Raw genomic sequence first — 14,138 nt, forward strand, 5'->3', positions numbered from 1 at the left:
GAACAACCTCAGCATTGTGCTCTCAGTCACAATGGGAAGGTGTAGATTCACCCAATGCATGATAGGGGCACTGGATAAAGGCCGAGCTCTGTCAAGCCCGTGTGGTGGCTGATATGCAACGGTCACCACATGTTAAAAAAATCTACGCACAGGCATCTTCCACCCTTCAACTGGAGTTCAGGACTGGGATATCGGGTTCTTCATTGAAACATCTGTGAACTCTTGTGGAAGCAAGTCATCCTCGTTCGAGGGATCGCCTATGATGATGGATAGGGGGAAGTTCCTTTCCTCCCCAACGACCAAAAGCCAACTTTTCTTTTTAAAAAACAGAACACAGGCTGGGGGGCTGGCTCCATCCTTACTTTCATGAGAAATAGTACAGCCCTTATAAAGCTGAAGGGAAGCAGGCAGGAGACAAATCAAAAATGAGAGGTTCTTTTTAAACTTGATCAGAATTTATTTAAGAGCAAACATCCTTAAAACATACCTGAGGGTTCATGTTGCTAAGCACTTTCTGGAGAATGTGGACATCTTGCAACTGGAAACACCGTTTAAGCTCCTAGAAGGCAGATAGAAGTCATTATAAAGGAGACTGCAGGGCTGATTCCACAATTCCAGCAGTTGTGGGGGGCGGGGAACACATGGGATTGAGTTTGTAAGGAGTGGGGCTCCCCGCTGGGAGCACAGTATTACCCCCATGGCATTTCTTTCCTCGATCTGTTAAATTTTTCTATCAAGAATTTATGACCTCTTGAAGTGCAGTGCGAATGATAAGACTTGTAGGAAGTATCTGAGTGCTGTAGTAACACAGTTCATGTACTGTGCACCAAAACAATGTTAATGAGTGTGAGTATGGGAATAATTTCTTTCCAGGTGGTAAAAATAGAAAAAAATGGATGAACCCGAATGGTCGGTACAACAAAAGTGGATTAGTCAGCCAAGACAAGATAAAACTAAGAGGCAGTAAGGAAGGCAAAATGGGAAATACTAATGAAAATAAGCGAGAAAGATGGATAACAAAATGTTAAAATAAAAAGATGCGCATGACCTGAAACACTATTTTGAATGCTGCAACTCTGAACATTCGGTTTGCTGAATTCAGCAATGATGCATGTTAATTCATTGACAGAAGTAAAACCACAAATCACTCATGAATATTACATTTCATTACAAAAATGAGTTGCAGTGCAAATCTGCACCTGGATGGATGCAAGTAAGTGAATCTCATGCAGTTTTTCCAAGTGTGTAGGCTGCTTACCTGCGGCAAAGATTCAAACACTTCCACAGGATTCAGACCACGAGGATCCAAGTGATTCAGGTGCCGAGCCACTCTGTGCATCGTTACCGTCTCCGCGGCTTTCACTTCCGCAAATTCTCGGACCCGTTGGATAAACGCCGCTAGTTCAGTGTTAAATGCTTCCATATATCCCTCTTCAGCTACCTTTGTGGGGGGGGGGCGGGGGGGCAGTGAGAAACATAAAAGGTAACTTTTAGCCGAGCTAAATTATTTTAGGACCATACTGGGTTTGTTACCCCTTCCTCGCCATCTACACTCACAAATGCCACAGAGAGTAGGTTGAGGCAGACAGCATTGGATCTTTAAGGGAAGAGTAGATAGACGAAGATTGAGCAGTGGGATTCATTATGGTTTGAACTGGCACAGATACAGTATGTCGAACAAGTTCCTGTGGTGCAAGCGTCAATGGTTCTCAACATAACAATCCAAAGAAAGTTCATTTGGCAGCTGAAGCCCACTCCTTCCCATGAATTATGTGCAGTTCATATTAGCACAGACTCTGACAGCATTAGTGCTGTGAAATCTCCACAAAACACCCCCATAACTTAGTGAAGATTCTCTTCTGGGGAGGGGGAGCCAGTTATTTCTGTTGGATCAACAGTAAAGCGGGAGAAAGAAAGGAACAAGTTCAACAAATAGAGTGGATGCTTTATACTTCCATAGGTTTTGAAGATGCAAACTAGCACTATATATTGATGCAAGCAGTGAGGCAGTGCTTCGAATGATACAACAGCTCCAGTTAATGGCAATTTGATACTTCAGTTTTAAATAAAACATATGCAAGGCCTAGATTGAATATTATGGGCGAGAACATTTACGGGAAGGGAACTCTTTGTTAAGATTCTTACTTTTGCTTTCTCAAAAAACTGTCTGAAGCAGCCACGAGGATCTTCCTGAAGGCTTCTGCCCAGTTCTATAATGAACTGCATAACGACAGCCTGATGCGCCACCTGTTCCATCAGTGCTTGTTTCTGTAAATAAGATAGATGATGAAAGAGATTAAGTGAACTACTACTGTTTTTTGTAGGGTAGGGGGGTAAGTTTACATCAAATCTCACTATTCCTTTTCTACCCAAAGGACATGTTTCACCAGCCTGATGAACCTACTGCATTCCACTGTGTAAGGACATAGCTGGTTTACTAATGACACCACTCCATTATTCATCATTTTAATTCCCTCTTATTTACAAAAGCATTTCTCTCCTTTGGACCCCACTGCATTACACCTCATTCTGCCGTTAAGGACGCCTGCTTCCATCGGTGCCCATCTTAAACTGACCACGAGATATGCGACAGGGGCCTAGGTTATCCTGCCCTCATGATGCCATTCCCTTTCGCCGCAAGGTTTTATTTCAGTTCACCTCCTCCGGGGACCTGGCTAGATTAGTAATTCAATATATGGGGACTCCAGAGGTTTTGTTCAGTTACTCTAGTGAATTTATCCAGAAATTGAGGCCTTGTTCAGTTACTCTAGTGAATTTATCCAGAAATTGAAAAGTAGAGAAGTTATACTAAACTTGTATTGAACCTTGGTTAGACCACACTTGGGTGTACAATTCTGGTTGTCATATAAAGAGGATATAGAGGCACTGGAGAGAGTGCAAAAACGATCATCGAGGATAATACCAGAAATGCGAGGTTATATCCATCAGGAAAGGATGAACAGGCTGGGTTTCATTTCTCTTGAAAAGAGAAGATCTTTAAAATTATGAAAGGTTTTGATAGATTAGACACAGAGAGTGTGTTTCCACTTGTGGAGAAGAGCATAACTAGAGGTCATCAATAAAGATAATCAGCAAGAAATCAAATAGGAAATTCAGAAGAAACTTCTTTACACAAAGGGTGATGAGAATGTGGAACTCACTACCACAGGGAGTGGTTGAAGCGAATAATATGCATTCGATGCATTTAAGGGGAGGCTAGACAAGCATATGAGGTAGAAGGGAATAGAGGGTTAATGCTGATAGATTTAGATAAGGAAAGATAGGGCTCGAGTGGAACATAAACACCGGCATGGACTGGTTGGGCCAAGTGGTCTGTTTCTGTGCTATACTGTAATCCTATGTAATTTTGTAATTTGAAACACGATCGACCTCAATTAGTCACGTGGCCCATGAAAACCTACAATACCTTCAGCGGAGGAAGAAGAAAAAGTTTAATGCTTTATTGAGGCGCAGCTTCAATCCCTATCATTTTATAAGATAGATGCAACAAGGATAAGTATAACGTTACTGAAGGAAAATTAACAGCCAAGTAAATCAGGCACAATGACCTCCATATCCGTTGCTCAATCTGTGCTCCCATCGCGAGACTCCACACCAGATGCATAGCCCGCCTGAATTTACATTTACTATTTTAAGTCTAAGGCAGGTTGACTATCATAGATCAAAATGTATTTCTATAACAGTTCACCCATACCCCAACCACATCACATATAATCAACAATCAGCCTTGCAGACTGGATATCAACAGATATCAAATGCCCATCTATAAACAAGAAAACATAGTCAATTTGAATCACTGCAAAACTGAGTGTTCATTTATTACTCCAAAAATTATAAAAACACCCAGCTTTGAGTACTGAGTATTGGTCACACGGTGGCACCACTGGAATAGATTTCAATTATACTACAACAAATGGTTATTCAATACAGTTTACTGCAATCGAGTGCATTTCAGTTCCCTTAATTTCTTATAATTCAGCTAAATAATGGAGTACTTTCTGAATGCCACTGTCCATGACAGACTGTCACCCAATTAAAAAGTTCCTGAACAATTATTCAGTTGCCGAAAGGTCACTGATCTGAAACGTTAACTGTCTCTCCTCACAGATGCTGCCTGACCTGCTGAGCATTTCCAGCATTTTCTGTTTTTATTTCAGATCTCCAGCATTCACAGTATTTTACTTTTGTTTTATTGTTCAAATTGCATGTGTGTTTCTCAGTACAATTGAATCTTAGTCACCATCTCACACTATCTAAATATACGGTCATAAAAGCCCGGGAAAACTAAAATTAACTTGGATCAAACCTACGTCATCATCGAAGCATAGAAAATTATGACACAGAATGAGGTCATTCGGCCCATCGTGCCCGTGCCAGTCAATAGAGAGTGGCCCTGTAGGTTGCAGCTCTTCCAAGTGCCTATCTAAGTACCTTTTAAATGTGATGAGGGTTTCTGCCTCTACCACCCTTTCAGGTCATGAGTTCCAGACTCCCACCACCCTCTGGGTGAAGCAATGTTTCCTCATCTCCCCTCTAATCCGTCTACCAACTACTTTAAATCTATGCCCTCTAGTTATTGACCCTTCTGCAAATATCCACGCTATTTAGGCCTCTCAATTTTATACACCTCAATTAAATATTCCCCCTCAGCCTCCTCTGTTCCAAGGAAAACAACCCCTAAACTAATCTTTCCTCATAACTAAAAAGTTTTCCAGTCATGGCAACATCCTCATAAATCTCCTCTGCACCCTTTCTAGGGCAATCACATTTTTCCTGTAATGTGGTGACCAGAACTGCACGCAGTACTCAAGCTGTGGCCTAGTGTTGAATACAGTTGTAGCATAACTTCCATGTTCTTGTATTCTATGCCTCGACTAATAAAGGAAAGCATTCCATATGCCTTTTTAACTACTTTATTGACCTGTCCAGCTACCTTTAAGGATCTGTGGACATATATTCCAAGGTCCCTCTGTTCCTCCACACCTTTCAGTATCCTTGCATTGTTGCCCCGACCAAAATGCATTACCTCAAACTTTTCCGGATTGAATTCCATTTGCCACTTTTCTGCCCAACTGACCAGTTCATTGATATCCTCCTGCAGTCTAGAGTTTTCCTTCTCACGGTCAATCACACAGCCAATTTTTGTATCATCTGCAAAGTTCTTTATCATGCCTCCTACACTTAAGTCTAAATCATTAATATATACTACAAAAAGCAAGGAACCGAGTACTGAGCTCTGTGGAACCCCACTGGAAACAGCCTTCCCGTCACAAAAACTCCCCTCAACCATTACCTTTGCTTCCTGTCACTGAGCCAATTTTACATCCAATTTGCCACTCTCCCTTGGATTTCATGGGTTTTTACTTTTTTGATCAGCCTGCCATATGGGACCTTGTCAAAAGCCTTGCTAAAATCCATGTAAACTACATCAAACGCACTGCCCTCATCGACCACCCTTGTTCCCTCCTCAAATAACTCAAATCAAGTTAGTCAGACGTTACCTTCCCTGAACAACTCCATGCTGACTGTCCTTGATTAATCTGTGACTTTCTAGTGATGGTTTATACTGTCCCTCAGAATTGATTCCAGTAATTTGCCCACCACCAAGGTTAAACTAACTGGCCTATAATTGCTCGGTTTATCCCTTCCTTCCTTTTTAAACAATGATACAACATTAGCAGTTCTCCAATCCTCTGGCACAACTCCTGTAGCCATGGAGGATTGAAAAATGATGGTCAGAGCCTCCACAATTTCCATCCTTGCTTCTTTTAGTCTCAGATATATTTCATCCGATCCTGGCGATTTATCTACTTTCAAAGATGCTAAACCCCTTAAAACTTCATCTCTTACTATGTTTATCCCATCCAATATTTCACACTCTTCCTCCTGAACTTCAACGACGGCATCGACCCCCTCTTTTGTGAAGACAGCCCAAAGTATTCATTTAGTACCTTACCCACATCCTCCGCCTCCACACATAGATCACCATTTTGGTCCCGAATAGGCCCAACTATTTCCTTAGTTATCCTCTTACTCTTTATATAATTGTAAAACATTCATGCTTTGATTGTACTTGCCGGTATTTTTTTTCATGCTCTCTTTTTGCTTTCCTAATTTATTTCTTAATTTCACTTACATTGTTTGTTATTTTTTGACCTTGGCTTACCTCCTCCTCTTTTAAATGAAAACACCATTGTATTAGGTAATTAGCGGTCTCTTGACAAATGAGGTCCGGGTGATCCGACAAATATCTCTGACTATCTACCCACCGATTCAACATACCTGCAGAGAGAGGGGGAAAAAAGCTTTACAGAACATATTCTCATACTTAAAAACTATGGTGCAACATAAGCAAAGAGTTCATTTTGCAGTAGGAACTCCTTCTCGTTCCATTACCCCCACTACTGTGTAATAACGCAAGTGTGGTTAATGACATTTCGCACCCAAAAGCATGAAAGACTTGATGTAAATAAAGTGGTACCATTTTCAATACAATCATTACATTTTCTAAATGTTGAATAGTCCTGGAGATAAATTGACAGGGATTGAGAGAAAATGGCAAGCACAGCATTTATTGCCCATCCCTAGTTGTGATATAACTGAGTAGTTTGCTAGGCCACATTAGAGGACAGTTAAGTGTGAACCACTGGAGTCACTGGAATAAAGACGGCAGGTTTCCTTCCCTCAAGAATATTAGTGAGCCAGTTGGGGTTTGTACGACATTCTGACAGCTTCATGGTCACTTTTACTGACACCAGCTGTTTATTTTCAGATCTTCTTTTTAATAAACGGAATTCAAATCTTCAAATTGCCCTGGATTATTAGTTCAGGCCTGTGGATTACTAGTCCAGTAACATTATCATTACGCTACGATGTCCTGAAGTTATCAGGATTACCACATTCCACATTAGAAGTTAGTTTAGCTAAATGGCCATAACTACCTTGGGGAAGAGTGACCATAATATGGTGGAATTCTGCATTAGGATGGAGAATGAAACAGTTAATTCAGAGACCATGGTCCAGAACTTAAAGAAGGCTAACTTTGAAGGTATGAGGCGTGAATTGGCTGAGATGGATTGGCGAATGATACTTAAGGGGTTGACTGTGGATGGGCAATGGCAGACATTTAGAGACCGCATGGATGAACTACAACAATTGTACATTCCTGTCTGGCATAGAAATAAAAAAGGGAAGGTGGCTCAACCGTGGCTATCAAGGGAAATCAGGGATAGTATTAAAGCCAAGGAAGTGGCATACAAATTGGCCAGAAATAGCAGCGAACCTGGGGACTGGGAGAAATTTAGAACTCAGCAGAGGAGGACAAAGGGTTTGATTAGGGCAGGGAAAATGGAGTATGAGAAGAAGCTTGCAGGGAACATTAAGACGGATTGCAAAAGTTTCTATAGATATGTAAAGAGAAAAAGGTTAGTAAAGACAAATGTAGGTCCCCTGCAGTCAGAATCAGGGGAAGTCATAACGGGGAACAAAGAAATGGCGGACCAATTGAACAAGTACTTTGGTTCGGTATTCACGAAGGAGGACACGAACAACCTTCTGGTTATAAAAGGGGTCGGGAGGTCTAGTAAGGAGGAGGAACTGAGGGAAATCCTTATTAGCCGGGAAATTGTGTTGGGGAAATTGATGGGATTGAAGGCCGATAAATCCCCAGGGCCTGATGGACTGCATCCCAGAGTACTTAAGGAGGTGGCCTTGGAAATAGTGGATGCGTTGACAGTCATTTTCCAACATTCCATTGACTCTGGATCAGTTCCTATGGAGTGGAGGGTAGCCAATGTAACCCCACTTTTTAAAAAAGGAGGGAGAGAGAAAACAGGGAATTATAGACCGGTCAGCCTGACATCGGTAGTGGGTAAAATGATGGAATCAATTATTAAGGATGTCATAGCAGTGCATTTGGAAAGAGGTGACATGATAGGTCCAAGTCAGCATGGATTTGTGAAAGGGAAATCATGCTTGACAAATCTTCTGGAATTTTTTGAGGATGTTTCCAGTAGAGTGGATAAGGGAGAACCAGTTGATGTGGTATATTTGGACTTTCAGAAGGCGTTCGACAAGGTCCCACACAAGAGATTGATGTGCAAAGTTAGAGCACATGGGATTGGGGGTAGTGTACTGACATGGATTGAGAACTGGTTGTCAGACAGGAAGCAAAGAGTAGGAGTAAATGGGTACTTTTCAGAATGGCAGGCAGTGACTAGTGGGGTACCGCAAGGTTCTGTGCTGGGGCCCCAGCTGTTTACACTGTACATTAATGATTTAGATGAGGGGATTAAATGTAGTATCTCCAAATTTGCGGATGACACTAAGTTGGGTGGCAGTGTGAGCTGCGAGGAGGATGCTGTGAGGCTGCAGAGCGACTTGGATAGGTTAGGTGAGTGGGCAAATGCATGGCAGATGAAGTATAATGTGGATAAATGTGAGGTTATCCACTTTGGTGGTAAAAACAGAGAGACAGACTATTATCTGAATGGTGACAGATTAGGAAAAGGGGAGGTGCAAAGAGACCTGGGTGTCATGGTACATCAGTCATTGAAGGTTGGCATGCAGGTGCAGCAGGCGGTTAAGAAAGCAAATGGCATGTTGGCCTTCATAGCAAGGGGATTTGAGTACAGGGGCAGGGAGGTGTTGCTACAGTTGTACAGGGCATTGGTGAGGCCACACCTGGAGTATTGTGTACAGTTTTGGTCTCCTAACCTGAGGAAGGACATTCTTGCTATTGAGGGAGTGCAGCGAAGGTTCACCAGACTGATTCCCGGGATGGCGGGACTGACCTATCAAGAAAGACTGGATCAACTGGGCTTGTATTCACTGGAGTTCAGAAGAATGAGAGGGGACCTCATAGAAACATATAAAATTCTGACGGGGTTAGACAGGTTAGATGCAGGAAGAATGTTCCCAATGTTGGGGAAGTCCAGAACCAGGGGTCACAGTCTAAGGATAAGGGGTAAGCCATTTAGGACCGAGATGCGGAGGAACTTCTTCACCCAGAGAGTGGTGAACCTGTGGAATTCTCTACCACAGAAAGTTGTTGAGGCCAATTCACTAAATATATTCAAAAAGGAGTTAGATGAGGTCCTTACTGCTAGGGGGATCAAGGGGTATGGCGAGAAAGCAGGAATGGGGTACTGAAGTTGAATGTTCAGCCATGAACTCATTGAATGGCGGTGCAGGCTAGAAGGGCCGAATGGCCTACTCCTGCACCTATTTTCTATGTTTCTATGTTTCTATGATTGCATGCTGGGGGAGCGTAGAGAGAGGAAGAGAAATCCATAATAGATTAGCGTCACCAATGTGCCCTGAACTGTGGGAGTGCAGCAATGATGAGAATTGCATACAAACTGGTGAAATAGGGATTCAAGAACAACGATCAATTCCAAGCAGTGACTTGCTAGAGGGCTGGTCTCACAAGCCCACCATAAAGCAACTCCAGGTGCAGATTTTTATAACAACAGCTTTCATTTATACAGCGCCTTTTAATGTAGTGAGATGTCCCAAAGCACTTCAATTGACACTGAGCATAAGTAGGAAACATCAGGGCAGGCAACCAAATGCTTGGTCAAAACAGAAGGTTTTAAGGAGATTCTTGAAAGAGGCGAGAGAGGTGGAGAGGCGAAGTGGTTTGGAAAGGGAATTCCAGAGCTTGGGGCCTCAATGGCTGAAGGCACGGCTGCCAATTGTGGGGCAAGAAAAGTCAGGGATGCACAAGAGGCTAGAGTTGGGGGAACGCTGATTTCTCAGAGGGTTGTAGGGCTGGAGGAGGTTACAGAGATAGGGAGAGGCGAGGCCATGTAAGGATTTGAACAATAATATAAGAAGTTTAAAATTGAGGTGTTCGGGGACTGGGAACCAATGTAGGTATAAAATAACGACTGCTACAGGCCCCCACTACTCAAGAACGCAGAAAAAAATTAGTTGTTACATATCTAATGTAATTTACAAACATAAAAGTTAAAATGTTTATAAGATGCCTGAAGGAGAAAAAATTGCAGGGATATGGGGAAAGAGCTCGAGTGTGACTAACTGGATTGCTCTTTGAAAAAGCCAGCGCAGGCTCGATGGGCTGAATGGCCTCCTTCTGTGCTGTACTAGTCTATGATTCTATGCAACATATGAAAAAGTATATTATTCCACCATTTTGCTACCAATGTGACAATCATTACATTTGGGGTTGGGAGAAAGGCAAATTCACATGTTCAAATCAGTTATAGTATTTTCACTGGCTACTAAACTTATATTTCTTTAGAAATTTAGAAAGAAACCTGCACTTCTGTGGACTTATTTTGTAAATTATAGGTACCAGTGCAGTTACTCCCCTAATTACTTGTGTTTCTTTAGCCATGTATTTTCACTAGAAATGCACTTGGCCTGTAATTTGCAGTCAGCGGCAAAGCAAAGGCATTTTCTGCTGACCCCAAGTAAGCTTCCCACAAAGATCTTGCGAACTCTGGCAAGAAGTTCAGCTTTTCCAACGTGCAGTTGAAATCAACGTAGTATAGTGGGAATCCCATAGTGTGAGTTGCTGTGATGTCAACAAGCTGTCTCAGCAGCAAATCAGAATGTAGATTTTTTTTTTTTTAAATGTATTCATGGGATGTGGGCATCACTGGCAAGGTCAGCATTTATTGCCCATCCCGGATTGATCTTGAGAAGGTGAGCCACCTTACTGGTGAGTGGCTTGCTCAGCCATTTCAGAGGGTAGTTAAGAGTCAACCACAATACTGTGGGTCTGGGAATCACATATAGGCCAGACCAGGTAAGGATGGCAAAGTTCCTTCCCTAAAGATATTAGTGAACCAGATGGGTTTTTATGACAATCTGGTAGTTTTTTTTTTATGATCACAACTACTGATGCTAGCATTTTATTCCAGATTTATTTAATTAACTGAATTTAAATTCTCACAGACCGAGAACCAGGAAGTAAGTAAACTCCTTTGATTCTAACTTTTTAAAAATGTTGGAGAGATCAAAACAAAGATTGGCGCACTCACATGGGTAAAAGGTAAACCTGAAATGAAGATGAACGAACTTTTTACAAAATAAAAAGAAATGTTTTTGAAGTTACTTAAAAATGTAAATTTTTATTGAAGAAGAAATTGGACATTCCACAAAATTAAAATTCATATTTCAGCAGTCAATACGCTGTTAAAACCCTAGTTACACCTAATCCAAGGCTTTCAAATTGCTTATTTGGTATATGTTTTAAATGTTTCTCTCCTGAACATGAACTCCAGGTTGAAGTAGGAAACAAATAAACAACAGATGGTGTTAACTTTATCATATTGGAGGTGATTCAGGCACTCTTCCAGAAGGAGGAAAAGAAGAGGCTGAATCAAATAGTGACATAGTTTGCACAGCTCAGAATTGGCATTTATAACTGCGAGCAGGGCACAATCATAATCTTAATTGGTATGTGGGTCCCAAAAGGGGCATAAATAAATAACTGAAGCACGAAGTTAAACAAGACAATTTTCTGAAATCTTGCTCCTGATGCGCAGTCTCATCCACTGGAGTGCATATCAGGAAACTGAGCATCCTAATCCCTGATTTTCCATGCACTGGTATAGAAACTCATGGGGATGCACACAGAAATTCCCGATATGCATTCCCAGTGGGCAAGGTTCTAAGCCCGTCGTGCAATTTCAGAAAATGACCCCTTTTATTTAATCACATTCATCACATCATATTGTGATGTGGTATATTTGGACTTTCAGAAGGCTTTCGACAAGGTCCCACACAAGAGATTAATGTGCAAAGTTAAAGCACATGGGATTGGGGGTAGTGTGCTGACATGGATTGAAAACTGGTTGTCAGACAGGAAGCAAAGAGTAGGAGTAAATGGGTACTTTTCAGAATGGCAGGCAGTGACTAGTGGGGTACCGCAAGGTTCTGTGCTGGGGCCCCAGCTGTTTACATTGTACATTAATGATTTGGACGAGGGGATTAAATGTAGTATCTCCAAATTTGCGGATGACACTAAGTTGGGTGGCAGTGTGAGCTGTGAGGAGGATGCTATGAGGCTGCAGAGTGACTTGGATAGGTTAGGTGAGTGGGCAAATGCATGGCAGATGAAGTATAATGTGGATAAATGTGAGGTTATCCACTTTGATGGTAAAAACAGAGAGACAGACTATTATCTGAATGGTGACAGATTAGGAAAAGAGGAGGTGCAACAAGACCTGGGTGTCATGGTACATCAGTCATTGAAGGTTGCATGCAGGTACAGCAGGCGGTTAAGAAAGCAAATGGCATGTTGGCCTTCATAGCGAGGGGATTTGAGTACAGGGGCAGGGAGGTGTTGCTACAGTTGTACAGGGCCTTGGTGAGGCCACACCTGGAGTATTGTGAACAGTTTTGGTCTCCTAACTTGAGGAAGGACATTCTTGCTATTGAGGGAGTGCAGCGAAGGTTCACCAGACTGATTCCCGGGATGGCGGGACTGACATATCAAGAAAGACTGGACCAACTGGGCTTGTATTCACTGCAGTTCAGAAGAATGAGAGGGGATCTCATAGAAACGTTTAAAATTCTGACGGGGTTCGACAGGTTAAATGCAGGAAGAATGTTCCCAATGTTGGGGAAGTCCAGAACCAGGGGTCACAATCTAAGGATAAGGGGTAAGCCATTTAGGACCGAGATGAGGAGAAACTTCTTCACCCAGAGAGTAGTGAACCTGTGGAATTCTCTACCACAGAAAGTTGTTGAGGCCAATTCACTAAATTTATTCAAAAAGGAGTTAGATGTAGTCCTTACTACTAGGGGGATCAAGGGGTATGGCGAGAAAGCAGGAATGGGGTACTGAGGTTGCATGTTCAGCCATGAACTCATTGAATGGCGGTGCAGGCTCGAAGGATCGAATGGCCTACTCCTGCACCTATTTTCTATGTTTCTTTGGGCCCAAGTTTCCACATGATTTGCGCCTGATTTTTTAGGAGCAACTGGTGGAGAACGGACTATCTTAGAAATCGCAATTCTCCACATTTTTTTTTCTGCAGTTCTCATCAGGTAGAACAGTTCTGCTTTGGAACAGAATTTTTTCTTCAAAAGGGGGCGTGTCCGGCCACTGACGGCTGATTTGAAAGTTTCCACAGTGAAAACGTACTCCAAACTAACTTAGAATGGAGCAAGTGAAGATTTTTGTAGAACTGAAAAAACCTGTTCTACACATTAAAAAATCAGGCGCAGGTTACAAATTAGGCGTCCGGAACGAAGTGGGGGGGGGGGGGGGGAGGGGGGGGGAAGGGAAGTCATTAAATTCTATAATAAATCCTATTTATACTTCTACAAATATTATACAAATAAATCCAACCTGAATAAACATTTATAAGCAAAGAAAAGATTAAATAAACCATCTTCCTACCTGTGTGAAAGTGCTTCAGCCAGGGAGAATTCTGCAGCCGTTCGTTGCCACTGAGCGGGAGAGGCGGGAGGGAGGGGGAGAAAGCCGTTCGCTGTCGCTGAGCCGGGGGGGGGCGGAGCCGTTCGTTGCCGCTGTATGGGAGGGGGGTGGGAAGAAAGCCGTTCGTTGCCGCTGTACAGGAGGGAGGGGGGGGGGTGGAGAGGAAGAGACAGCCGTTCGTTGCCGCTGAGCGGGAGCGGGGGGGAAGGAGGAGGAGACAGCCGTTCGTTGCCGCTGTACCGGGGGGGGCGGGGGGGAGGAGAGGAAGAGACAGCCGTTCGTTGCCACTGAGCGGGAGCTGGGGGGGGGGCGGGGGGAAGACAGTGAGAAGGCTGCAGGAAGCCTCAGTGCTGATGGCAATGTGCTTTTATTAAAAATTGTTCAAAAATTAAACAGCTACAAAGAACTACAAGAATGGCCGAGTGCCAATGTTTCCTTCACACTGCGCGTGCGCGAACGCTCCAACACGCACACGCAGCGTTGCCGGCAGGAAAAAAACTAATTTAAATGGTACCCGCCCCCTCCCACTTACAAAATCGGCGCGAGTGTAGGCTCCAGAGTAGCGCGGTTTTTTTTAGGCGCCGTTTTAGGCACGAAAAACGAGCGCCCAGCTCGGAGGGGCGCCCGTTTTTTTTCGTGTGGAAACTTGGGCCCTATGTTTCTATGTAAAAGGATCTAACTATTAATGGGGGTACTTAAT

The 14,138-nt window shown here is 42.9% G+C and overlaps 1 protein-coding gene across 1 annotated transcript in view; it reads right to left on the bottom strand.

Annotated features, from left to right (window-relative positions):
• The window catches only part of LOC139268221 (hsp90 co-chaperone Cdc37-like 1), a 61,249-nt gene that overhangs the window by 28,430 nt on the left and 18,681 nt on the right, over nt 1-14,138 (bottom strand). The window contains exons 4-7 of the mRNA XM_070886275.1: nt 6,188-6,303; nt 2,146-2,268; nt 1,259-1,441; nt 488-559 (exon numbers count right to left, since the gene is read on the bottom strand). Coding sequence (XP_070742376.1) covers nt 488-559; nt 1,259-1,441; nt 2,146-2,268; nt 6,188-6,303 — 494 coding nt within the window. The remainder of the gene's footprint in view (nt 1-487; nt 560-1,258; nt 1,442-2,145; nt 2,269-6,187; nt 6,304-14,138) is intronic.

The sequence above is a fragment of the Pristiophorus japonicus genome, chromosome 1 (assembly GCF_044704955.1).
Source record: "Pristiophorus japonicus isolate sPriJap1 chromosome 1, sPriJap1.hap1, whole genome shotgun sequence".
In the NCBI taxonomy this organism is placed as follows: Eukaryota; Metazoa; Chordata; class Chondrichthyes; family Pristiophoridae; genus Pristiophorus; species Pristiophorus japonicus.